Here is a 27716-nt window from a genome sequence, read left to right on the forward strand (position 1 = left end):
ATTACCCTCCATTCGTTCCCTCCCCACTCCCCTCCAAGTTTCCACGTCGTGCCTACGCCATATTAAACCGTGCATGCAACTTTAACCCTCCCTTCCACCCACCGCTGTGTTATCCGCTCGAAGCCGCATTCGCCGCCCTTCTTCTCTCTTCCCTATTTCTATCGGTCTGAAACCGAAACTGCTCGAGATTGGTAGCGGAAGGCGCCTCTTGTCTACGTGGCCCACAGGGAAATACACAGGCTCAATTAATGCCTCGAGATCGGAATCTTACTTTGTGCATTTGTGCCACGACTTCCTGCCGCCCTATAGTCCAAAGGAAATCACGAATGAATACGTAATGTGGATATCCAGCGACATCCAGGGATGGCCGTGTTGTTTTCGACGATACGCGCGCGAGTAGAAACGTGGTGGCGTTTATTTCTAATGTATAAAGAGGTAAAAACATTGAGAATTGCGAAACCATCCATGTGAAACCATCGATTTCTTTTTCTTTTTTTCGAGAATCATCCTCCCGAAGTGGTCGATCGAATCGTAGATAGTTGCTTAGAATCTTTGTTCATTTAAAAATATCGGACGATTATTATACGTAATTTAATAATTTGAATTCCTGTAATCGCGTTTGTTCATTAGAATATTTACGTGCAAATATTTTTCATTAATTTTTAATATAATTCTTTGATCTCCACATAGAAATTTTAACATTTGTATCGACCACTGTACTATTTATTTAATTCACCCTCCCCAATTACGAAATAAAATCGTAAAGACACTTCTAATCACGCATTATTTCGACCAATCGGACAAATGTATCGCGATTAAATATTCATATTAAAAAGTTTCGCGATATACATTTCGTTTCAACATCTCGCAGAATATTTCGATCCTCTCGCAAAAACGTTCCTCCACCAACTTGGTTCGCCACCGACTTTAAACCACCTCCCCCCCTCTCGCACAGCACAGTCTCGCCCGTTTCTTTCCTTCCCTTAGAAACAATGAAGCTCCCAATCGCATTTGCGATTCCCCGGGTTCGCGGGATACTCCACACCGAGGGACCCCCGTTTCCATCTCCTTTTCCTACGGTTATTCCTCCTCCTCTTCCTTTGCCCCGGCTCGTTTCCATCCGCGCCTCTACCCTACCCTCGAAAACGGCTCGCTTCTGAATCCTTTTACATTTTTATAAAGCAGCTTAATTCGCCGCCAGGCGAGATGGCGGGAGGAGGGGAGGGAGGGGGAGGGGGTGAAACGGGGGGCCAACGGCGTGAAACTGAAACGAAATAGAACGGGATGGCAATTCGTGCTCGCGTGCGCGTGGGGGTGTCCCGGGATCCCGTGTACCACCCGGCGTGCAGAAATTTTGACGAGCCATCGATCATTTTTTCATATTCGAACGCTCGTGTTTCATCGATACCCGTTCCACGTTGTTTTATTCATGCATTTGACTTGCAAATTATAGATTGGCTGCCCATAAATCAACGATTCCTTCTTATCCTAGAGGAAACTCTATTTCTTTTTTCTTTGCTTCTTCTTTTCCTTTCTTTTTCTTTTCTTCTTTTTATTCTTTTGTTCTCGATTAACAGGATTTTTTTTTCGTTTCGACAACGATTACAACGGAGGTTTGAAGGGGGAATAGTGCGAGTTGTGATATCGTGTAAATCGTGAATTGTGATCGTGGGAGGATAAAGTCAGTTTGGATTTGGTTTGTGCAAGTTTTTGCAAGTAGAATTTTCTATAATATTTATAATGATAATATTTTCTTTCTTAAGTTTTAATATCAAAAATCAACGTGGTATATTGAGGTGATTCTAATAAAAAGTAAAAAAATAAAAATTAAATTACGAGCAAAAATATTGTATCATTTTTGCGAGTTTTTATGAGTTTATATATTGTCTATATCTTTCATCTCTTTTCTTTTTTCTTTTTTTTTTTTTTAGCCAAAGTCACAAACGTAAATCAGTGAATTATCAATGAGAGGAAGGGAACATTTTCAGTTAAATCGCACAAGCAATCGAAGCACATCGGTCGACAAAGGGAAACCGGAAGATGGAAGACGCAAAGGGGTGGCATTCGAAGCGCGAATGTGGAAATGATAAATCGCGGCCAGTTAGGTACGTTAACTACATACGGCGGCGCAAGGAGAGAATTATTATTGGAGAATTTATTTCTCCACCGAGGAATTATTGCCGCCATTATGCCGGCGAGCGAACACGTGTTTTAACGTGGCCTCCGGGTTAGACGATACCATACCCTCGGACATAATGGTCATTCCTTAAAAGTTTCCACCAATCGTCTATCTCTATCGATCTATTAAAAAAATATATAAAATATAACTCTAATTAATAATTCTCAGTCTCGATTTTTCAAATTTTTTCAATTTCATTTCCACCGATCTACAGCAATTTATTTCATCCATTTTATTTAATTTAATTCGTTCGGCGATTAAAAATATATTACAAGCTTTTACACATGTCTGAGCTGTTAACTCAGATCCATAACAATTCCCAATCTGTGAAAAACCGGTTAACATACGTAATTCATTAAAGCGTATCATTACGTAATCACGGTAGACACGATCGTGACTGTTGTATCTCGTCCCACTAATAATTGCGAGTGAAATTACAAGGGCCATAGTAAATCGGAATTATACTGTGTGCGTCAAGCGGGCACACGTGCATTCAAGACGATACGGAAACGTGCCCCTTGCGTAACGACTATACACGCGCGCCGACTGCATGTACAATTTCGAATTAATTATTCACTTAGATAACGTCGATCGATACGTCATATTAATCACAACAGCGCGGCTAACGTGGTTAATATTAATCAGCAGTCTAGAAGAGGGTCTACGGGGAGGCGGTGGTGGTGCACACGCGGTGCGGAAGGACTGCCACGGAGGGATAGACGCACGTATATCCACACAGATTCTAATTACTGATTAGACAACCAGCGAAAAGGGATTGCCGTGCGAAGGCGCACGAATACACGCGCTTCCTGATAATCAAATTCATTGCCTATCGCGCCTGATCCAATATTTCCGCACAGTTGGAAATCACACCACCCCCTTCCAAGGCGACCGATATCGAATCGAACTCGTTAGAGGAATTGTGATATAAGAAATTCATCAAGGGTTTCCTTAATTTAATCTCGGATTCAACTCGGATCGATAATTCCATCCCATTTCCATCCTTCTTGAGCGGTTCTTGAAAAATCCTTGGATCATTCTTGGATCATCGGATCCGTAAAATAATGACTCTCGACGAAATTCCGTGTATTCTCAAAATCGTTCGCCTTGAACCTCGTTTTCGACCGATTCATTCTCATCACGGGACAATGTTTCCTTGTCAAAATTCTAGGAATATCGAACGGTCGAATTATCCTAACTAATAATAATCTGAATAATTTTAAACGAACGTTCCCCATAGAATCGCGGGCGAAGATTGGCGGAGTGGGGGTGGAAGAGTAGATTTCAAGCTTAATCGAAAGCGTGCTCCCGTCAAAGTGTATTCGACGGTGCTTTAGAGAGAGGGGCTTCTGGCATGTCGTACCGGTGGCGTCTGTTCTTGGGGGAGCCGGTAGGTAGGTACGTACGGTTCGGCAGTCGCGGTTTTTGAAAGCCCTTTGCACAAAACAGACGCGAGGTTGCACACGAGGCCGAGGTATCCGCAACCGACAGCGCAGTAGAGACTGCGGTTACCAGACCGCAAGCTACTACCACCTACGCGAGAAATACAGGGAGGGGTGGGAGGCAGCTCGGCCGAGGCACCCGGTGATGCTGCAAACCCTCTAACGAGCTTACTTCCCCGTAATATCTGAGCGTTTTAGTTTAACCCGGAGCGTCAAAGATAAATTCGTTTGCGATTAATTCGCCCGTCCCAACCGGACAGGAATTTCAATTCTCGCCGGGTGAACAACGACCCCCATCGCCTCGCCACGAGGACACACCTTCGCCGCTTGTAATTTCATTATGATCCCTTGCTTTTCTGATAAATCGCCGCGCGATTGTCCCTTCCCTTCGAAACTATTCGACGACCCTTCTTCTTTTCGATTCGAACCTAATTTTTGATGACAATGATTCCCACCATTGGCTCGATACGAGGACAACTATTTCACGTGTAACTCCATTACGATGGAATTTGTTTCCCTAATTTTTCATCGATGGATAATTTTTGGGATTTTATATAACTATTCTATCATTGTTATTAGTTTATTTTTCTTCCTCAGAGTCGATCAGATTAATGGATTGCTTCAAAATTTAACGAGAATCGCATCGAGTTTTCTTCTTTTGGATTCGAATCTAATTTTTGATGACAATGATTCCCACTATTGGCTCGATGGCTACAGGATAACTATTCCATATGTAACTCCATTACATTGGAATTTGTTTCCCTAATTTTTCATCGATGGATAATTTTTGGGATTTTATATAACTATTCTATCATTGTTATTAGTTTATTTTTCTTCCTCAGAGTCGATCAGACTAATGGATTGCTTCAAAATTTAACGAGAATCGCATCGAGTTTTCTTCTTTTGGATTCTTCTTCTTGTGGAATCTAATTTTTGATGACAATGATTCCCATCATTGGCTCGATACGAGGACAACTATTCCACGTGTAACTCCATTACGATGGAATTTGTTTCCCTAATTTTTCATCGATGGATAATTTTTGGGATTTTATATAACTATTCTATCATTGTTATTAGTTTATTTTTCTTCCTCAGAGTCGATCAGACTAATGGATTGCTTCAAAATTTAACGAGAATCGCATCGAGTTTTCTTCTTTTGGATTCGAATCTAATTTTTGATGACAATGATTCCCACTATTGGCTCGATGGCTACAGGATAACTATTCCATATGTAACTCCATTACATTGGAATTTGTTTCCCTAATTTTTCATCGATGGATAATTTTTTATAAGAAATAGTTGTTATTATATATTCTATCATTGTTATTAGTTTATTTTTCTTTCTCAGAATCAGCCTAATGGATTGCTTCAAAATTTAACCAGATATCGCATCGAGTTTTGTTTAATGTACGTAACATAAAAGGATGCTTCGAAAGCTTAATGTAGATTGGTAATAAAAATTGCAATACAAGAGGGATGGGGAAACCAAGATATCCAGAGACGTATTCAATACATAAATTTTACAATTAAATGGGCAACAAACAAGTTGGCAGCGAAACGAACGCGAAATATGAGACAAGCTCATAAAGACACGTGAAGGTTTTTAATTGAGCCGATCGATCAGTTAAGAGGTATCCTTCTTCGTATCCGAATCAGACCGCATGCATATTTTAACCAAATTATATAGTGGCAACATGTGCGGGGAAACTAGGTTTAACCATGGAGCCATTAAAAGGGCAGCATGGAGCAGCGGCGGAACGCGCGAAGCGTCAAGAAATTCTCTGCAACTGCTCGGAAAATTATTATTCACCGGCGAAACGGAACCTTCCCTCTCTACCCTCCTCTACCCTTCGCTAGCAACTTCTCACGCGACTCCGTAATTTCACCCTCGTAATTTCTTTTCGGCCGTCTTTCCTCCCCGATGAGGATCCACCACCACGAATTCGATTTCTCTACGCTCGAGGATAAAGAAGAGATGAGAGAGGTGAAGAGAGGGGAAAGAGAAACTCGTCCTCCCGGGAAAGGAACCCGCAGAAATTCATCGACGATAGATGATAGAGGGAAATGGCCGAGTTGGGGTGGTCGAGGTGAAAAATATCCAAGGACGGTGTCTCGACTTTTCGTTGAAGGCCCCTTGTTGCGATTCGTACGGCCAGGGGGGCCGTTGTACGCTCGTACAGCGGGAAATTGGCCGTGGAATATTTACGAGGCGGTCTCGCCTTCTCCTGGTAGCGCTCGAACATCACCACCACCAATACCGATGCATCCACGGGACTATCCACGGGACTTAGACAGCAGCTTTTGTGATCGCCGCGAGTGGAGGGAACGATCGCAGGTGTGTACGTGCGTGTGGCTTGCACTCAGATTCAAGATTCTATACGGCCACTGTGTGGGAATGCACGAAGATAGCGGCGAACAAAAGGAGGACTCTCTCTCTCTCTCTCTCTCTTTTCTTTTACCCATCTCGCTTTTTCCTCGAGCTTGTATGTGCAGCACACGCCTGTGGCAAGCGTATATATATATGTATACACATACACACGCGTACAGACGTTCGGTCGTCGTTTGCTGTAGCAAAAGGGAAAAGTGGTTCGCTCGAAGGCGGGGGGATGAAACGTGAGGGTGAAGAGGGCGAAGAACTGAAGTTGGCGGGCAAGGAACGCAATCGAGTGGGATTAAACCTTCTCGATTGCTTCCAACTTCACGCGAGCTCCTACTCTCCCTCTCTCTCTTTATTCCTTTCTTTCTTTATTCTCCTTCCTGCTCTCTCGTAGACACTCTTCGTAGACCATCCCCTCTGTCCTTCCCTCCCCCGTCTTCTCGGGATCCCTCATTGCGGTGAAAAGACGTTCGATGGTGCAGGGAGAGCCGAGTCAATTCGAGTCGATCCCATCCACCGAGCTCTCCTCGGGTTAATTGGACATTTTTTATTGTCAATTTGTGATTGAGATCGCGGCCAGCCTTTGTCGCGCGAACCGAGAGAAGAGTCGAAATGGCGGTTTATCGGGCGGAGGATTCGCATTAGGACACCCTTTGTCCCTTATCGGGGCGAGGGAAACGCCACACGGTTTCTAATTCGGTAGCGGAATTCCTCCCCTTCCCCTTCGATCGTTGATACCACCGTTACCAAGCTATGCTACCTTCCAGTCATCTTGGGAGACGTGCCGCCGATTAATTCTCGAGGAAATGGGACGTGAACGGTTGAACGACATTGATTGTTTCAGATGTGGCGTAGGTGTAGGGGAACAGATATTTGGATTAGATAAGGTATCGTGTATGAGATAATATTTGATCGAAAGAAGCAGCAAATCTCTCAAACTTACATGTTGCGGAAGAAAAAATTAAATTTTTTCGTTGTTATCTCTATTATATCGCACAAGTGTGGATTAATATATCTTTATTATCCCGAATTCCTGTACATCAGGAATATACGATCAATATTCGATCTCTCAGATCAAACGATCAACGAGATCGATAAATCGTCGTTACGCGGAGTATCTGAAATTACTCTGGGAGAGAAGTTTCTTTCTTCCATTTCAAATTCCATTCCATTCCCTGCTGTTATTCGTCTTCTTTTATCTTCTTTCACGACGGCTACGAGTACCTCGCGAAAAATTGTCCGGTTTAGGCGAAGTTTAGCTTTCCGCTGGCTCGAAAGGCGAGGGGAAAGTAAAACTGAGGAGAGCGGGGCGGGATAAAGGGGGCGACGGGCGCGCCCGCTCGCTCGCTTCACTCGCCACGCGACGAGGGGCGAGAGTTTCCGCTTTGCTACTTTCGTCAGTGCATCGCAAACACCGGCGAAGAAAGAAAGATATCGCGGTGAAAAGAAGGAACAGGAAGCGGGGCGGGGTGCGGCGGCGGCGGCTGGGACGACGACTGGCTCGCTTCACAGGGCTAAATCGCGGACTTTTTCACGTGCTTACACGGAGAAAGCCCTGAAATATTAAGCGTGCAATTACCAGACCCATTCACCGTGATGCAACGTTGAGACACGCGTCGGTAACGCACGGAGCGACAGAGACGACGATGGGTGACGGATAAAGAAAGGAAGAGAAGGAGAGAGAGAGAGAGGGAGAGGGAGGCTGGTGCAAGGGAAGTGGTGGAAGGGAGAGAAACCCTGGCTCGGCTGGAAGTCGACGAAAGGACAGAGAGGTACACACTCTGTTCCGTTTCGCTTTCTCCATCCCCTTTTTCTCTACACGTCGATTCAATGCGATGATAAAAAGCGCGCTAGGCAAAAAATGAAAAGCTTTTTGAGTCCGTCGAGCTCGGATGAAGCGCGCGGGCGAACCTGTGTGCCGTCGTCACATTGTTTCGAGCTTCGTTCACGATGCACCGCCACGTCCGTCCCCGCTTCACGTCGCCATCTTGTCGCGTATGTCGTTGCTGAGTCGTTGTTAAAAAAAAAAAAAAAAAAAAGAAAGAAAGGAAGAAAAAAAATAATAATAATCTCTCCTAATAAGTATCATTGGAACAACTTTTACTTTTCAAGTTTTGAATTTCACTTGAAAGAAATTCCTGGACTACTTTTCACTCCCGTCACTCGTAATCGGAATAGGAGAAACGGAGGAAAGGAGAGATAAGGGATGATATAATCGAGACAAAGGGAAGCACGAGTGGAGAGATTGAAAGAATAAGGGAATAAATAAGTGCGAACGTTGGGGACGTTCAACAGGTACAGCGGCGAACTTTTTGAATATTCATGAAATGTCCATTAAACGGGGTGTAATTTGTTTTCTTTGTGGAACGCCCTTATGCACGGGGGCGTGATCTATTTCAGACGCTTGGTTTTAAAATCTCGAAGGAAAATATAGGTCGAGGGGGCGAGGCAGCCCCCTCCCTCCCCTTCCCTCCTCCTCACTTGGTACTGCGCGATCCAGAGAATTTGCATTCTGCTCGATGGAACTCTCTGGTAAGATTTTGCGCGTTGTGTACGGGGTTGGGAATCCCTTGAAAAATTTGCAACGCGGTCGATCGTAAATCATCGGTGTCGAAGCGTCGAATAAGTTACGACTGCTGAATCGAAAATCCCGATAAACTTGCAATTACGCCCTGTGAAAAATGATTTTTCCAAGGTAGGCCGGTTTTTGGTTATAATATCCGACCATGATGCTAATGGACCGCTTCCATGATCTTTTTTTACGAATTTAACATCATTTCGTCGAAGAAGATTTATAATGTAACGTCCCAAATAGATAATGTAACAATTTATTAATTAACCACAAACAATCATCCTATTTTTACGCACAATTTCCAATCGATTCCATACATGTATTGTATACACACAGATCCTAGCACGTTATCAAACACACGAAAAACAAATATCGAATAAGATTAAACGAAGACGACAATCATAACAATGAGTAATGTTTCGAAACAAAAACAGCTTATCGTACGTGCCTGCTCGTTTCTCGAAACCACAGATAAATATCTAACCGGTCGTATCCAGATAGAAGCGGATACAACACACGAAGTGTCGTCCCGAAAATACGTGGCTCTCCTCAGTCAGAGCGGAACAGGCTACGCGCGAGCAACCGTGATAAAGTGGGCACGGAGAAGCGACGAGGGAAGCGTAAAAGTGGAAGCGCCATCATCCCCCCACGCGTGCATGTGTTCCACGAGGGTGAGGAGGAGGAGTGCATCACGTGCACCTATACATTATCCAGCACCCATTTCGGTGGCATCATGACGTGGTTTGCCCGAGTTTACGGGGCTGCTCCATCACGCGAGTGCTTAGCTTATCTCAATGCGACGCAACATATCTGAGGATCCCGTCTCCCCGAGAGAACCAGCGACAGGTGGCAGCCATGATCCACGGTCAAACGACGACCTGCCTACTGGCTTTAGAAACTTCGAGATTAAACGATTTGTCCGATTGTCTCGAGAGGAACGCGATCGTAGTTCTACGCCGAGTCGAGAATTAAGTCAATTTCGTCTCGATTACGTCACCGATCTTTCGATAGGACGCGTAGGACGAACAAGAATTTTTCTCAAGTTTCATCACATTTAGTGCTATATATATATAAGTGTCTATAGTATAATGTATAACTGTTTTGTTATAAAAAGAACAGTTCTTTTTTGTTGCAGCAGTTGGTGAATTGATTAATTGGAAGGGCATCGCGATGATGTCTGTAGTGGCACGAATAGAAATTTGTCACTTGCTGTCGTTTCCCTCTTCCGCGATTTCGTTACCGAGTTCGAAGGGAAGGAGATCATCCATCGAGGGGGACAAAAGGATAAAAGGGAGTGCGATTGTGCTGGGTAATTTAACGAAGTGTCGGGTGGGATTCGGGGATCGAGGAATTGCGATGCGTGGCTACCGTAATGAAAGGAGGGATAGTGAGGGGAGAGAAAGATGTAAGTAAGGGAGAGGAGGAGATCTTTCGTATAAGATTTGTTAGTTAATCTTCTCGATGAGACTAGATTAGTAATATAGCTTCCAGTTCGTTTTTTTTTTTTTTAAATAAATTGGGCGAAAAGTTCTCTCCTATAATAATTTAATCGCCAATTTGATGTATTATTTAATTGTACGTAAATCTTCTTACTAATCGAACGAGAGGAAATTTCATCGGTCCAATTGCGCGTTGGAAATCGGAATAGGTTTAGGTATAGTTGCGATTTGCAATTTCGAAACTTTTTCGAGATCGTTTGAAGTTTGAAGGAAAATTAATTATACAATTACGCGTAGATGCATCGCTGATATAATTCTCATAACACCGCTCGTTTAGGAATGAAATTCATTGCGCGCGAAGTTGGATTTCAATCGGTTCCAAAAAAGACAGGACTCGAGTCGGAAGCGGTGGAGTTAAATCCGGATGTTTTCCAGGGCCGATTGTATAAGTCGCGGAAAAAGGAACAGCGGAGGGCGAGTAGGGCAATAAAATTGATCACCTCGAAATCCGCATGATAGGAAGAAAAGAAGAGAAAGAGGGGGGAAGGGAGGGGAGGGGGGGGGGTAGGAACGCATTAAAGTGCTTTGCGCTCGGTCGAGCTACGAATTTCAATCTGGAGCCTCGAAACGATCGACCCTCCAGACAGAATAGACCTGGATAAAAGAGAGATTATCGGTTCGTACCCTTTTGAAAACTGGAGATACCGAACTTTTCATATCTGTAGAATGTGATGAGCTAGTGACCCTGTTAAATGCCTATGATCAGGGCGGGAAAATTCATTCAAAATTAAACTAACCTCCCCCATCCTTAAAAGCAAGTAACATCCGTAACATCTCTCCTCCTCGTTCAACACAAAAGAGAATCGTTTCTAGCTCAACGCTTTTTTATCTACTCTAACGCAAATTTATATTTATTGTTAATTGTTATTTATTATTATACCTAAAATCATCAAATTTTACTTTTGATTTTTTGAAATTCCAAAGTTCCAATTGTTTACACATTTACACTTACTTTTAAACGAATGTTAAGCATGTTGTTATTCTGTATTCAAAATAGCAAAACGTGCTTCCACATCGAGAAAGAAAAATTTTGACAAACTTTCGGAAAAGAACGACACTCTATTCGCAACGTGTAAAAACGATACGAAGCATCGGTTTTACCGTCATCTTTACACCTCCTCTCGTTCGCCGACGAACACGGCGATTTTTCCAGCAAACGATAACATTACACCACACGGGTTAACTCCCCCCCCTCTCGTCCCCCCGAGTGTACCATAAATGCATCCGTGATCCCACTGGTATCTGTCGCTGGATGACGCGTACGATCCCCGACTCCGTCTGCAGAAACCTTGAGGGACGTTGTACGGACACTGGACGCCACTTACGACGCGCAAACATACCCTCCCCTCGCGGCCCCGACCCCTTTTCCACGATCTTGCTACACACACAGCTCGAAGGCTGTAAGCCGGTGAAGAGAAAGTGGACGCGTTAGGCAGGAAGACGGAAGAAGAGGGCCGGATGTTTCAGTGGAAGGTTGCGAAGGTCCTCGGGGGTTGGACTGTGTCCACAAGGGTGCCACTGGTGAACTGGTCCGGGGAGGGGGAGGTGTTCCAGAGTACACACCCGGTATAAGTAACGAGCCGTCGCTTTGAATGACCTGACCGCGTATAAAATGCATGGGATTTCGCTCTAATGCCAGCCGGGGAGTTTGCCAGGGAGCGTATTTAGTCCCGAAAGATGAATGTAACAGGTCTCTTTTGAGCCCGCCCACCGAGAAAGGAAATGGGGGAGACGAAAGTACCCAAAGGATGTACATGTAGTCGTAGTCCTTGCTCTATTCGGAATCACAAATTGGTCTTTCGGGAGATCTGGCCGCCCGTCACGTGATCCTTACCGATCCTTACAAGCCTTTAATGCTTTGACCTCGAGATTTGGCCTCGAGAAACGGGCCAAGTGTTTCACCATTTCCCTCTCGTCGCGAAGAATCGAACAGCGCGATCGATCGTCCTTAAAACGAATATTTCGTAATCGAATTTGTCCAATAATTATTTTTTTCTTCAACTTGCGTATTTTAACAGACAAAAAAGCGTTTCTCCAAAAAGTCCAAATAATAAATTGGACTTTTCTCCAGATCCTGAAACGGACGCGAATGAGAATCGTATATTCGATGAATCGTACGAAGAAAACGGCAAATCCTGTTCGAATTCGACGAAACGTTCGCGTGCACGAGGATCGGTAACGGAGCTAGGAACGACCACCGAGTCGAGTCGAGTCTAGTTGGACTCATCCCTCTCATCCCCCTTCGACGAAGAAAACAAAACGACTTCGGTGAAAGAAGGTACGTGGATGCTTGCGAGGGCACGGAGGTGGAGATGATACTAGACGAGGAGACGAACAGGGAGGGAGGGGTGGACGTGGAGGAGCTGAACACCCTGGGGAGCCGGCAGCTCGTTACGCGAGAGACGTGGTACGCCTCTCCTTTCCTCCCTTCTGTATACCCTCTTCCCTTCCCCCTCCTTCCTATTCTCCTTTTCTCTCCGCTCCCTTCCCCGTGATTCTCTCCTCAAACCTTGATCCTTTTGCACATCTATCCCTACGCTCCTCCCTCGCCCCACGTTTTCAAGGTAGCGCCACTCTGAATAATGTCCCACGTACACGTTTGCGTCTTCCCTCACTCTGTATACGCACGTATCGCTACTCAGTAACAAGTGGATATTATGCTGGCGCTGCTGCCTCCCTGTGAACTTTGCCTCGAAGGGGATACCGATGAGAAGAGGAAGATACGGCTTATTCCAAGAATTGCTTTCTAATCTTCCAATTGCGCGTAACGATCGGTAACTCTCTTCCAATTGATTATCGTTTCTTGTATAATACGTCAAATCGAGTTTACACGTGGTAGAAAAATTTTGAAGAATTTCGAGTTCGAGTTGTATGAAAAAACTGCGAATCACGCGTGGGATTACTCGAAGCAACAATACTACGAACGAACGTCTTTATGAAAGTTGCGCATAGAGATGCACAAATAAATGTTTCAAACTTCTTCCACGTGATAAACAATCCGAATGCGAAAGTTTATCGAACAATTCGAGAGATATTTCACCCTTAACATTTCCCTCCTCCCATCAACATTAATTTACTACCAGTTTATCCTGAAACTTGTTGTACTGTCTTTACGTTTCAGAATAAGTTAACCGTTCGTTGTCAGAACTTTTCGCATAAGCGTAATCAAGTTGCCCTTTTCGAAACGAGATAAATTCACGCACGGCTAAACGTGATCAATTAAATGATTTCAATTATTATAAATCAATCGCATTTTATCTTGAAAATTCTGTATAAATTACTAAATTCTTTATCGAATAAACTTTCCCATTAACGTATAACATATTTTAGAAAAAAAGAATTTATACATTTTGCAATAGTCACAGTTTAGAATTTAATCACTCCTATGTACGATATTCTTTTCATATATCTTATTGTCTTTCTTTGCTGACGTATGAGTTGCGTGCATTCAACGCGATAGACAATAGGCCAAAAGAGGAGATATATATATATATATATATAAAGAATAGCAACCGATGAGAAAAGAAGAAAAAGAAAAAAAAAAGAAAAGAGAAGAAAAAGGACGGCGAGGCGTTCTTGGAGGACTCGGTAATGACTGTCGCTACTTTTCCGCCGTGTCGGAAGCGCATTGCGCCATTTCCGCTAGCCCGGAAGTGCGGTAACAAAGCGCTTCCGGCACGAGGTCTCGAGGAGGTTGTTACGACGGGTTGTAGCGGGTGGGGAGGAGAGGACACAGTCGGTGACATTTCAATGAACTTTGTGACGCAGCCATTTTCCCCATAAAGTTCATCGGATTTAACATGTGTTTTGGGGGAGGGGAGGAGGGGTTGACGAACTTCTAAATTTCTGTCTTCATCGAGGAATATCAGAGAGACCGTGTAATATCCCCCGTGTATAACCACGGTTGCTGAACACGGGTCGGTCTACTACAACCCGAGTTTCCAGTAGACGTCACCGTCTTTTACTTGGCTACGATGAGTCGCAAAAGAGAAGAAGGTGTGGGTTAGTTACGGATATGAAAATCGCACGATACACAATACCATTTTCCAACCGCTCTGTTATACCGTGTTGAAATATTTACATAATGAAAATAATGTACACGGGAGAGGGAGAGGAGAGAGGGCTCATAGAATATTCATAATCCGATGAATTATTTCACGTGAAATATATTCTATTAATACGCGGTAATTGTTAATTTCTATCGGGCCATTTGTGCGGAATATTGTTTCAGTAATGAAATGTAATACGCACTTTGAACAACGCTTTGTATACGAAGACGCGACGTCTTCACCGATTAATCTTCGTTATAAAGAACGTTATAAATACATGTTGCAAAACAGAATGTCGTTAAAGAAAAAGAAAAAAAGAATAAACAAAACAGTTGGATTACGAGGAACGAGCGTACATTACTGTCGTTATCCAAGAGGGCCAGGACATTCTTTGAACATCCTTGAAATCTGATTTAACAAAAGAGCGTTCCCTAAGATTTCCTTCGAGGATCCGGATACCTTCCCGTTTGGCGGGGATTATCCACGCGAGGGAACGTGAAGATTTGTTCCCGGTTTACGCTCGCTTCCGCCTGTTATACGCGGATCCCAACATCGAAATAAAAGGAGAATCCCCCTCACGGGAATGGGTATACGATGACATCTATTATAGCGTCGAATTATCGCCGCGTGGATCGCGCCAGACATGCCAGTATCGTATCGTACGCGTGGCCCAGAAGCTGGCAACGATCCCAAAACTCGAAACGGAACGCGTGCATCCGTATTACTTTTTCGAACGAGGTTCCGTGGAGGAGTGCGGGAGGTGGGGAAGGGGTCGAGGCCAGTGCAGCCACCGCCATTTTATGAAAATTGCACCGCCCGTTCCAGCTGCCCCGAGCGTTCAGCCGAAATATGTTACTCCCATCTCGCGATTAATAGTCGTTATTTTATTTCGAATACGCGCTCCGTTGCACGCGGGATGCTTCGAGATGATCGTTTTTTCTTTTCCTCTTCCTTCCTTGTTCATCTTTTTCCTTTTTTCCAGATCCAGATTCGTTGTCGAGCGATTCACGGTGTTTGCATGTTTCGAACCATGAAGAATTCTTCGAAAAAGATTGTAACGTTCAATTTGGAAGCGATGATTTTGTAAAGATACGTTGTCGCAATAATTTCCTTTAATAAATAATACCACGTTTAAAACCTCGTTAGGAATAGGAATATTTTTCAATGGTTATTATTATTCAAACAGAAATTATCGAACAAATTATTAATTTTTCAAAATTTCCAATTCAAAATTCGACGCGGTATAAAACCCACAACGTGAATTATTCACAAATTACCGTCGACGATTCGCGAATAACTCTTCTGGCCCCCGCCTGTGAGAAGAATCCAACAATTTTTCTTTCAAAGCACACCCATCCTCCCCCGCCAATTTCTATCTTATAATAGCGCAAATTGACGCCGTTACACACCGCCGAATCCTCGCAACAGAAATAACAAAATTTTCATCGAGGCAATCCGCCGTCCGATCGAACGTGCGGCTCGTTAATATCCCGGGATACGTGATTACCGGCGGCGGCGTTGAATCGTGATTTCCCCGTTCGCGTCATAATTTATGCGCTTCCGGCTTTTGACGTTGAAATGAAATAAAATTGGGGAGGCGACGTTAGCGGCCCCCCCCCCCTCCGTTCGCTTTCTGCGAACGAAAAAGCGAGAAGAAAAACACCGACCGGGGTGGGAGGGGGTTGAAGGTTGAACGAAAAGGACAGGAAAAAAGGAAACGAGAGAAGAGGAGAGCACGGGAGGAGAAACAAGGAGAGGAAAAAATGACGAACGCACGGGCGACGAGCTGTCAGAGGATTCGGTTGAAAAGAGCCCGCTCGAAAACGGTGGAACGGAGTTCGACAGACATCGAGAGAATGGTGGTGAAAGGGGTGGTGGGTCAGGGATCGTGTCGGTTAGGGGAGAGGAGAGAAAAGGGTACAATTAAAATTAGCGCAATTCAGTCACTCGCCGGTAATTCGCGTGCCTGGCATTTATATTATTAAGCCGCGCAAATTTCTCTCGCCTCCCCTCCCTCCCTCCCTCCCTCCCTTCCACCCAAAATCGCGCAGACACACACTCGACCCTGCACGAATTTCTACGGATGGGTGCGCGTTTGTGGCTACGCTCGTGGATGGATAAATGCGTGTGTTCGAGCGCGCCCTCCTCTCTTCCCCCTTTTGATATCGTTCCATCCTCGTCCCACAGCAAACTCCACGATTCAGCGTCTCGCGGCGAGAGAAGAGTTTCGGCCGTGACTAAACGGGCCGACTCGGGGAGTAGACTGGGAAGAAAATAATTCTGGGTTTCGAAATGAATTACATCTAATTGCTCTTATTACGAGAACGAGAGGACTTTATCGTTCTCTCCCCGGAGAGAGGCGTTCGGCGTCTTGCTGTCCTCCTCCGCTTTCAACTCCCTCTCTCCACCCTTTCGTTAGCAGACTTTCAAAGCTCACGTCTGCCCCTTAGCTACTTCCTGTTCGCAGTCTGGCTTATCTTTTACCGCCTGACTCCTCCGCCCAAAGGAGTTTTTCATGCGTGTGAAGGAAGCAAAGCTCGCGGCTGCTTCGAATGCGACGATTGTCATCTCGCGGATTTCGGGGAATTTTCAACGCTACCAATAAAGATACCAAAGAGAAAAAAATTTCCCTTACCTTTGGATGTGTTCTCCTGGGAAACGCCACCTTCGGGTCGATCTAAAACGAAAACAAGAAAGAAAATATTAACTCGTGATAACCGTAGCATATATTTATACAAGGAACGAACGATTTAAGGTTAAAGACTCGTTTATTTGTATCATCATCTTTCAATATATTCTAACATAATTCTCGCATAATCTAGCGCGAAATAGAAAGAGACTTGAGATAAATATATATATATATCGAAATTTCTCTTGTAAAACATTTTGAGGACCTCTTCAGGAATCGAAATCGAGGAACAAGAAAACATAGTAGTAGCAATTAGACAAAGAAATGGATATCTTATCCTTTGGTTTTTCCCATTCTCTCAAACTCCCATTACGATTAATTACCGGGTAAAGAAAAAGTAGGCGGTTGAATACTGTGAGCGGAGGGTCGCGATGGGGGATACGGAAGAAGTGGAGGAACCGAACTCTCGACTTTCTCACCCCTGTCCTCCGCTCGGTTTCCTACGTTTGTCCTTGGGGAGGTGCGACCGGGTCGAATGTAACCGCACGTGTTACGCTCTACGTGGCTAAAAAGGAAAAAAAAAAAAAAAACTCACCCCCCGTTAGGTGGAGGGACGGCGAAGCCATGGAATTCCCGGTGCAACCGCGACGTAAATTCTTGCCGCGAAATCGAGCCGCTCGAACGTTTCGTCTCGGCTTCCTTCCTCGTGACCTTACCTCTTACGTGCGTGAACTTACACGCGAGAACGTGACCGCAAAGGCGTCGTTCGTTTCGAGAAGTTCGAGCTTCGACGAATTTGAGGCGGATACGGGAAAAGGGGATGCGACTTGTATCGCGAATAAAATGATAGTCGAAGGGCGGGATCGAATAAGAATTCTTACATTGGCAGCAGGATTTCTAGGATTTAGGAAATGCTTATCGTTCGAATCCGTGGAAGTGATAGGGATCGTGGACATTCGGATGAATTTGTTAAATAATCTTGATCTGATTTTTACACGAGTCTATTGACAAGTCTATTAATCTGTTAATAGATTCATCGAATTTGGTTTCAAGAATGAAGGGTTTTCTTGAAATTTATTATTGACAAAGTTATTCGATGCTCGGCTTCGGTTGTTTAATATAAAAAATAGTTGTATTAAATTCTTGGGGAGAAACTTGGCAAACTCGACTCGGGGCGTTTGCGTTATATTGTTAATTTATAAAACGTGAACGTTTGTAAAAATTGAGAAGCGAGAATTTTTTGAACGTAGATACACTTTGCTCGAGATACACCGCGAATAGTAGTTGTAGATGTACGTTTAATATTTAATTTCCGATCGCGAGGAATCGCTGAATCGGCGATTTTTTATCAGGTATTCGAGTTCCCCGTTGCATTGCCAAAACTGGGTCACTTTTTGTTTTTATCGTCCAATTCGGTAGGGAGGGGAGGAAGTTGGGAGGAGATTTTTTTTATCGCCTGAGATATCCCAGGTCACTTCTATCGTCGAAAACACTTCCTCTATTTATTCAGCTTTCAAGGATTTCCACCGCGAAGAGATTCAATCTCCTTTTATCCTTTAAAAAACTTGCCAAACGTTCCTTCCTCCAAATGTATCGTATATTTTCGTTTCCCTTATTCGAGACAACTTAATCTATTACGCTTAAAAAAGAAATATTAACGGAGTGACAGGTTCTTCGTTCCGGAGGAGCGCGGATCCGTGAGATGATTTATGATAATCTCACTTCCGCGAAGGATCGTTTGGGTTTCAATTTTTCACAACCATTTATCGGAATCAATTACCGGGAAATCCACCTACTTCCTACGTCTTACTCGTGCAATCTATTCAATTCGTCTCGACGGAGACTACCAGGGTATCGAATAATCAGCGGTTCTCATAAAAATCTTATGGAACTCTTTTCGACGTTATGCAACGGTAAAATTAAGATGAATGTCTTGCGAGTAATCCAGACCAGTCGAAAGACACTTCATATTTCACATCCTCTCCTCTTGGTAAATACGAGAAATTTATCAAAGTGTCCGTATACTTTCAATGAAATTCGGAACAATATTTTTCTATTACTAAGCAATTATGAACATTGATAAGAAGTTGATAATTGTGAAATAAACGGTAAATTTAACGTTTCTAAATATTGTATTCGATGATTGGATTATTATTATTCAAATATAATAATAATTCAATCATTATAATTAATAGTAATTTTTTTTTTTATAATAAGATCAGAACAATGCATTGTAGAGGAAGCAAAATATAAGTGATATTAATCACTCTTAACTCCGCAAAGAAAGTTAAAAAATATTACATGTGTATCTTGTGTACTCAAATACATTTCTTCCATGTATTTAAATGATATGAATTTTACGAATAACGTTAAATTATTCGTTTAATTGCAACGATTATCGCTACGTCATTTTATTCATAACAGACAATTAACAACATTAAATTCTGAAGGAAGCAACTAAAGTTAATAATCCCTTAAAAATTAGATCCGATCTTCGCGAGGCAACAATTTTTGCCCGCCAACTCTCCAAAGTCAATCACTTTGTAATCAAAACACGCATCTCGCGCTCAGACAATTTTCCCCCGGGGGAATTAATTTTAAACAACGATCTCGCGCCAACGTTCTCGAACTTTAGCTTATCCGCGAGTGCTCGCCGCCCGCGATAGGTAAGAGAGAAGAGGCAGAGAGGAGAGGCGGGTGGTGGAAGCCACGAACGTGGTAATGACAAGCAAGAAAACCCGCCTCTATCCACCCGCCACCGCACCAACGACGTCGTTTCTCACTCCTGTGTTTTCTCCCTTTCCTGCTCTCCGAACCACCACCACCACCACCACCACCCCGTTTGCATAATCCCCCACGGCAAAGTTCACACCTGAACGCCCTGAAGCGAACGACGTCAACCGACGACGTTGCCAGTTACAAGGATGGAGAGGAAAGTCCTTACGATTCTTTCCTCTTCTGACCTTCGCCTCGCGATCGAGGAGGAGGAGAAGGAGGAAGGCGAGAGTTTCCAGCGACAAGAACTTTCATTCTGGATCCAGAATTTGAATTTGCGAACAGTCATCTTTGTTCACGGACTACGAGGCTAAATTAATCGTAGTACAATTTCGTTGGTAATTTTACAGAGTCGAAGAAGAAGAAGTTTCTTTTTTCCAAAAAAAAAAAAAAAAAAAAAAGTTACAAAGTCGATTTTTATAATTGGATGTTAAAAAAATCTTGTCGTGTGCGCATATTCCTTATAATTTCTTCTCTTCCTCTCTTTTTTGATATTAAAAGAACAATTGTTACAACACGTTGCCAATGGTGGATCGAAAGATAGACACCGAACCAATAGAAATTTGTCATCGTTCAATAAATTCCGTTCATCGAGTCGACCGACGAGATTGTCCTCGACGACGATACCTCGCACCGTGAAACGGGAAAACAAAGCCGGGAAACGCTCGCGCAAAATGGAATCGTTGGAGGAAAAGACATAGGGATGGGTAGAGATAGGAGGAGGGAGGAGGAGGAATGGAGAGGCTCGGGGCCATTCTCGCGAGCATAACCCGGTTACCCGATATCGGTCGAAACGATCGAGCCGCCAACCATCGACAACAAACCAGAAGTAAGAAGAAGACGTCGAACGACAACGACAACGATAGAAATTCAATCTGGTTGGCACGCCTGGAAATTGGGAGAGAGCTACCTATTCTCCAACGATCCGGCTCATTCTAGGGTACTTCTCCCCTTCTCGCAGCGCGAAAGCCTCCTTCTCCTCCTCCTCCTATCGGCCCTTGGAAAAGTAATCTTGGAAAGAGAGAGAGAATATCCTTTCTCCCTCTCGAGGAGAGACGCCTTGGAGAGAAAGAGAGAGAGAAAGAGAGAGAGAGAGAGAGAGAGAGGGAGAGAGCTGCATCCAGCAGGATAATACGAACGAGAAATTTCACACGCGAATTCGCGGTAATTCCAGCGGAATTCAAACGCCACAGCCGGGCTGCGCTTGTTAAATTGTTGCTACGTAAGTTCCTAGGAGGGATGGAGGGATGGGATACGGAGCGGAGGCACGCGAGCGAGAGTGTTATTAAAGTTTAAATTATGAACGCAACGGGCGGAACGATTAAAAACGCGCGTGCGACGTGGCCCGCGGCCGTGGAAGGGGATCCCCGAGAGTGGTAATCAAGAATTATGGTCCCCGTTGATGTTATGCCCCGTTATCAAACTAGATTTCTATGAACGGTGTATCGTAAAGGGGCGTGAATAGCAAATGAATCTGGCAACTTTGACGATAAATATTCCGTGTCCGCGCGCGCTTTATAGCTGATCAGAATGCAAATGGATTTTGGGAGCTAGAATGCCGCCGTTATTTAGGGAGGTTACCGAAACGAATTTCCACGCGGTGTACGCGCTTCCTAATTATTCCGCATTTATTTCGAATTTGTCTTTTTTCGCGAGAATTCGCATAGAGGATTATAAATGCGATTCGAGAAACGTCCCGAAAGAGTGAATTTATCGAGAAGAGAGTATAGGAGAAGTGGGGAAGGAATCGATTAATCGAGTCTGCAATTGAACCATCTCTGAAATCTTTAAAGTTTATTTTAAAAATCTTGTAAATTCTAAGCGTAACATCTGATATATATAAAATCCTTGTTTCGTCTTTCTTTCGATTGATGTAAGTTTTTCAGAAGAACGTATTTTTTCCTCTCCTCGAGAGCGATTGTGATCGAAAGAAAGAGGGAAAAAACATTATGACCCGGTATAATTTATAAAGCTCAACGCGTAACCCTATATATTCGTTGAATGAAATTCGAAGGACGAGGCTGCACGATGGAATTTGTTTCTCGGGGTCGGGATCCCGTGTCGAGACTCTTTCAACACTCCACATTCGAAAGGGGGAGGTTGAAACAGATGGATAGAGAGAACGGTCTGAGTGTCATTCAAGATTTAACTCCAGTCTCACTGAGATCGAAGTAAATATCTGCGAGCTACAAGTGGGAGATTTTCCCACACTCGAGCAATTCTCTAACCCTTCACGGTAGCAGCGTTCCACTCCCTTCGCGTTTTTCACCCCACCCACCACTCTCTCTCTCTCTCTCTCTCTCTCTCCCTCCATCACTCTCTGTAATTCTGTCTGTCCCAACCGCGCTCCTGGTTTGCCAGTTCCCGAAAGTATCGAGTAACTTCGACGTGTACGAATGGTTTTTACTACTACTACGGAAAAAAAAGAAAAAAAAAAAATTCTCGATTGATACGTCCATATCCATCGTTCAAATTTTTACATTTTTTTCGCCCATCGAGATTCTCGTACATTTAATTACTATATATCGAGAATTTTACCATCCTTTTTTTTTTCTTTGCTGTAAATTTTTAATTAATAATATATCCTTTTCCAAAATCATTTTACTTTCCGTTTACGATTTGACGATCCATCGTACACACGACGCGTTTTATCATTGAGTTTTATCATATCTTTCCCTCATATCGTTAATAATCCCCCGTTGAAAAAACTTTCTCGGTTTATGTTTATTTTTTATTCAAAGTGCACGGGAAATACGCGAGATGGTTAAGATGGTTGCTCCTTTCCCCTCCTCTCAAAGTAGCACAGATGGGCCGAATATAAAACGAAACGGTGGCACGCAGTCAAAGATTCCTCACGTACAACTTAATCCGTTTGTTCACCGTCGTTCACCTCCTCCTGTTTTCCCCCGGTTTATGTCAATGACGAGCGTTTCTCGGTCGCTGCAAACTCACTCGAGCCCGTCTCGGCACGCACGGTGAATTTTAATCGGGCAACACGGCAAAGACCTTTCCCCTTTATTGGGGAGAATGCCAAAGTAATGAGAGTTCCACACAGCGGCACGGCATATCCATAAAGAAATGTAGGTTACGCGGCCGTGGAACGTTACGATTTTTATGCCCCCGTGCTCATACAGGTAGCCGTGTATCAGCACACGTGAGAACGAGCAGCACGGGATCCGGCACGAGACGAGTGCCAGTTTAATTCACCCTGGAATAACATTGGTGGATTGTCGAATAAATCATGCTGTAATTTCGTTTTACTTATTTCCACGGGTGTATAATTTTTGGCGAAATGCATTATTCAACGGGTTTTCGGAAAAGATTAGCGGAGAGAAAAGGAAAAGATAATAGAAAGGTATATTTTTTTTAGAGAGATTAATAGTGGTGATCGTTTCTTTTCTCCCTTTCTTTTTCTTTTCTTTTTTCTTTTTCTTTTAAGTTAAGAGTTTAAAAAATAGAATCGTCGTCGTTGCGATTTTTTTAAAGAAATTTCATTAAAAAGAAAAATCTTAATATACTTTCAAATGTTTTTGAAAGTTTCAAATTTCATTTTTTCAAAGAATTTTTCCAAGAAAATTAACATTAAGGTCTTCTTTCTTTTTTTAATTAAAGAAGACACGTTCGATTCGACAATTGTAATAAAATTAAATACAAATACTATTGCATATCCTTGTCCTGTACAAATCACGTCACTCGTTCCTGAAAATTTCCACCTATTTACCATCCATCCATTTCTATTCCCCCAGTCACACACTCGTTAGCTATTTAAACACAGGTCGTTTATAATTTACTTCTATCTCGTCCAGACCGCTTCGAACAACAAGCTCGATCCATTACACGTAGAACCGTGTAGAATTAGACAAAAAGGAGAATCAGAATTACAAGGAACGACAACTATATATATATATATATATATACATATACATAAGAGGGAAAATGTAAAACGAAGAAGGATGATCAAGAGGAGCAACGACGAGAAAGATAGAAACGGAGACAGATAGTCGATACGGTCTTGTTTAATCGGCACAAAGTTGGAAATTGCGAGAGAGCGACAGGGAATTATTATTAAATTTCCCGGCAGCTACATTCTCGCGATTCCTCGCGTTTCCACGCTTCTTCGCGACGCCACGGTTCAAACGCTCGGTTAATTCGCGGCGTAAATTAAAGGCAAATACACCGTGGCGATTTTTCCCACTGATCATTCCCCCTTCTATGTCTCCATCTACCCGCTCTCACCCCTCTTCCCGGCCAACGGTCGAAACTCCTCTCCTCGCCTCTTTGACCGTGCTCGTCTTTGTCTTTGCTTATTTTTTTAAAGCGTCGCCTCTCCTCCGCCCTCCGCCTTTTCCAACCCTCCTCCCCTCTCTCTCTTTCTCTCATTCCTTCCTTTCCCTTTCTACCCTTTGCCAGCCCCAGTTTTTCATCGCCAACCTTTCACCTCCCCGCTTTCCTCGCGCGTTCTCATCGCACGCGCTACACTCGCGCCACCGATCTCGCGAATCCACGAGACGGAGGATGAGATATAGGAGAGAGGAGAATGGAGGAAGGAGGGGGGTTGAAAATGGAAGATTTCATACGAGGAGGAGGAAAGGGGAGGGCTAAAGAAACGGAGCACGAGGGTAACGGGGAAACGAAGCGTCTAAAAGGGAATCGGACATCGAAAAGGTCTACAAAGAGGAAAAAAGCACGGAAAGGAGAGCGCTCGCTGTGTGTGTGTGTGTGTGTGTGTGTGTGTGGAGGGAGGGAAGGGGGAGCTGGACAATACAGTCATCGCATCGAAAACTGGGCCAGAGACAATAAACCGGGAGGCTGTTCCTCTTTGGAACAGCCTCTTTTCCTTTTCGTTGAGCTTTGCTCTTTTTTTTAACGAAAACTCAAACTACTCGTATCGTAACGGTAACTGCTGTTACAGGTAAATGCATGGACCTTGAACTTTTCGGAGGATCGGATGATGCGCGTAGAAAAATATATTTGAGGGAATTTAAGGAAGAGGAGTATTGGAATTTAAGAAACAGAGAAGTGTAGAGAAAAATCGAGTAATATAATCAAATATAAAGAGAGTATATCATATTATATAGAGCGCACGTTAAAAATTATATTTCATATCACAGATGATAGGACATTCATAAAAAATTTTTCGAAATAAATAAAATAAATAAAATACGGAAAGGAAATGAAAAAAATGTTGAATCAAAATACAACTCAGAAGATAGAGGAAACCGTGCCAATGAAATCCCTTTTTGTTTTATCCCGATATCTCAATCGGTTACCGAGATATAAGGATTCAAAGAAATTATGAATGACGCCACGACTGAGTGACCTGCATATTTTTCCTGGAAACGCGTACTACGCTCTTCCAGGAATCGCGTCTGTCGCTCGTCTGAACCTTGGTATAGGTCAGTGAGACAAGGTGCGAGCGAGAGATCCGAGTGTGCGACAAGAATGAGGATAGTAAACGATTAAAAATTACCCTTTTCTTTACACGACGATATCTCGGAAACCGGAAGAATAAAAAAGCGTTTTAAAGGGTAAGATTCCGCGATTCTAATGATCTTTAATCCATTGACCGGAAGTCATTATTTTTCGAGTTATAGCGGTTTAAAGTTTTTCTAATTTTAATAGGATCCAAAGGGTTTAAGATAAATTATTAAAAATTACTCTTTTCTTTGCACGACGATATCTCGATAACCGAGAGTCGTATCGAGATGAATCAAAAAGCGTTTTAAAGGGCAAGAATCCACGCTTCTAACGGTCTCTCGTTCATCAACCGGAAGTCATTATCCTCGGAGTTATAGCGGTTCAAAGTTTCGCCAATTTCAATAGAGTTTTATCGAATTTCAAGATAAATCAAGCTACAAATACGTTTCATTTCTGAATGGATAAGGGTACGTCGGATTGATCAATGATGCAGGAAGTTGTTAAATTGATAAGTATGCATCACGCGTGTATTATATTTAATTTTCCTTTTTCTCTATATTCTGTACTTGAAGCGGTACAAGTGATACAAGTTTAAAATCGAAATAGCCATGAAATCCGTGGCAATCAAAGTTTCCACAGAATTCAATTCTACTAGAGGAATCAGTAGATGGAAGTTCAAGATTCTAAAGCGGAAACTTTACACATTCCTCTTATCGGTTTAAAATTATAACTCGAGTCAAAGTGCTATACTCGAGAACAACAAGGCTATCGGCCATTGCGTTTTGGATTTAACGCTTGAATTTCCAGCAAAGAATCGCCGAAAAACTGAAAAACGTCCCAAGTTCTCGGTATCTCGGAAGGCAGTAAAAGATTTGACGAGTTTCTCCCTCTCGGTGATATTGTTCCCGTGGAAAGTGGCGTGGAACGAGCGATTGAAGTGTTTGCGAACATACCAAGATTCTTCCGGTTGTTTGTAATGATTATAACAGCTCGCCCCGCTCGAAAATACGAGGATCTCGTCCCTGGCTGGGGTGAAAAGTATGGCCAAGTTCGATGTTCTTGCCATAAAGTTTCCTCGGCTATCCTCGAAACTGGACGTAATGGCCGTCCCAACTGTCATTCCTCGGTAGTTCGGGATGTCACCGGGATATAGAGAAACTAATGTAATGTAAGTTATTTGCTCGAGTAGATTACGATCAGATGAGGCAAAAAAGGATGAGAAAGTTTCATCCCTTCCGGACCTGTTTCCGACAAAGAAATCTACGAAAAGATTGAAAAATAACATTTCTTGTCTTCAATCTGCGGGAAAATTGTCTCCTATTTTCCACCTATTTTATTTTTAATTGCGTTTAATTAGATTTGAGAACGATGACGAAGAGGACGGAAATCGTTCGTGTCGAGGACGAAATCTGTGCAATTTATCGAGACACGAGTTTGAGTTGAATAATATTGTTTCATGATCGAAGTAAATACGAAGAGTTATAGGAATATCATCGAGAATCACACGAGTTATCATCATCCGTGGTGAAAAAGAAAATTTAAATCCATTTTTAAAATTAAATATTTGAATTTTAAATTTCCCCAAATGTTTAAATATTTAAACATTTTTAATTGCCTGACCTCTGACCAATTATTTAATCCTCCGCATCTGTAACGATAACTTTACGTTGACACAGGTTGAAATTAATATCGCGTAAATATTCATAGAAATATGTACACGTTATAATAAACCTCGATCTCCATTTAAGAAGCAAATAATGAAACGGAATTATCATCAACCCTCGACATTTAAATACTCGACACTTTGCACTGCGGAGTTTCGTGTCTCAATCACTCGGAAGGCAATCGACGCGGAAACAACGGTAAGGTTCCAGCTACAGCTTGGAATCACAGGCTAGAATCCGGTTGAACAGCGCTCTAATAACCCCCTCCCCATCGATCAAAAGGAACGATATCTCGAACCGCGTTGGAAAAACCGCGTAAAAATGGCGCGTGTGCCACGTGAGAACTATATTACCAGGCGCGAGTTTCATTTCGTCCGTCAAGATACAATTTGTTACATTCGCGGACAACGAACGGGCATCGTAAATTATCGTAACTCGCGGAGAACGCGAATATTTATTATATCTCCGGGCAGATAGGCTCGGTCAGTTATTATGCGAACTGACCGATTGCCTTTAATATTCGCGCCAGCTGCGCTGTTGGGCGCCGTTCGTTTTCCACACCATTGGCCTGTTCCTCATCAGAGGGAGATGTATAGACGATAAAAATGGAGTCTGACCGTTTCGATCCGAGCATTATTATTTTTCCAACGATCCTGTAACGTGTGCCCCGAATGTGCGCGTGTATTCACTCCCTCCCCTCCCTTTTCAATCAAAGAATATCGTTAATCGATTTATTTCTTTACGATGTATACAAAAAATATCGCGATGAAACAATATAATTAGATTTTGACAGCAATATAATAGATGGTTGTCAAAATTCTGAAATTGAGTTTTTATTTTTTATTTAATTTTGAATCTGTTTCATATTAAATATAATGTTTATTATGTTTAGATACCACTATTCGTTACTCGAAAAAATTCCCAAATACTTCACCAACGTAACCAACCGTGGCGTAAATTTGCGAATGAATTTTTCCTTCTCCTTCGACTGTCGTTAATCTGTGCGCATAGATACTTTGTTGTCTGTATTTTTTTTTTTCTTTTTTGTCTCCTTGACAGTCGCTTCGCGGCTGACAAGAGGTTCCCAGTAATTTCTCCCGATTGAAAGGCTC

General features: G+C 43.1%; 1 protein-coding gene across 9 annotated transcripts in view; it reads right to left on the reverse strand.

Annotated features, from left to right (window-relative positions):
• LOC122720579 (RNA-binding protein Musashi homolog Rbp6) overlaps window positions 1-27716 on the reverse strand; it is a 772925-nt gene that overhangs the window by 261624 nt on the left and 483585 nt on the right. For all 9 annotated transcript variants that reach the window (XM_043947364.1, XM_043947367.1, XM_043947362.1 and 6 more), the window contains one exon: window positions 16754-16795. In XM_043947364.1, the coding sequence (XP_043803299.1) occupies window positions 16754-16795 (42 nt within the window). The remainder of the gene's footprint in view (window positions 1-16753; window positions 16796-27716) is intronic.

The sequence above is a fragment of the Apis laboriosa genome, unplaced genomic scaffold (genome assembly GCF_014066325.1).
Source record: "Apis laboriosa isolate Shangri-la unplaced genomic scaffold, ASM1406632v1 scaffold12_cov154, whole genome shotgun sequence".
In the NCBI taxonomy this organism is placed as follows: Eukaryota; Metazoa; Arthropoda; class Insecta; order Hymenoptera; family Apidae; genus Apis; species Apis laboriosa.